Raw genomic sequence first — 426 nt, forward strand, 5'->3', positions numbered from 1 at the left:
AGGGCGGGCCGGGGTAGCGGGACAGCTGCTGCTCGGGGCGGCCCCGGGGCTGGCGGCGCAGCACGGGGACACCGCCCCTTGAACGGGGCAGGGGCACTCCGGTCCTGGCCCTGGCCCCGGGTCCGGTCTGATCCCGATGCCGGTACTGATCCAAACTCCGGTCCCCGTCAAGGTCTGATCCCAATCGCTGCCCCGGTCTGGGCTGCTCCATACCCCTACCCGGGTCCCAGTCTGACCCCGACTCCGATTCCGGTCCCTGTCCCGGTCTGATCCCCACCCCGGTCCTGATCCTGACACATGTCCGGTCCCGGTCTGATCCCGACCTCGACTCCGGTCCCAACAGCAGTCTGATGCCGATCCCGACCCCAGTCCGGATCCCACTCTGATCCCGATCCCGATCCCGATCCCGATCCCGATCCCGATCCC

At 69.5% G+C, this 426-nt stretch overlaps 1 protein-coding gene across 1 annotated transcript in view; it reads right to left on the reverse strand.

The window, feature by feature from the left end:
• The window catches only part of CD40 (CD40 molecule), a gene marked incomplete at its 5' end in the record, with an annotated part of 7,066 nt that extends 6,641 nt beyond the window's left edge, over positions 1-425 (reverse strand). The window contains one exon of the mRNA XM_017735523.1: positions 324-425. Coding sequence (XP_017591012.1) covers positions 324-425 — 102 coding nt within the window. The remainder of the gene's footprint in view (positions 1-323) is intronic.
• Between the last annotated feature and the right edge of the window lies 1 nt (position 426).

The sequence above is a fragment of the Corvus brachyrhynchos genome, unplaced genomic scaffold (genome assembly GCF_000691975.1).
Source record: "Corvus brachyrhynchos isolate BGI_N302 unplaced genomic scaffold, ASM69197v1 scaffold10, whole genome shotgun sequence".
NCBI classification, from domain to species: domain Eukaryota; kingdom Metazoa; phylum Chordata; class Aves; order Passeriformes; family Corvidae; genus Corvus; species Corvus brachyrhynchos.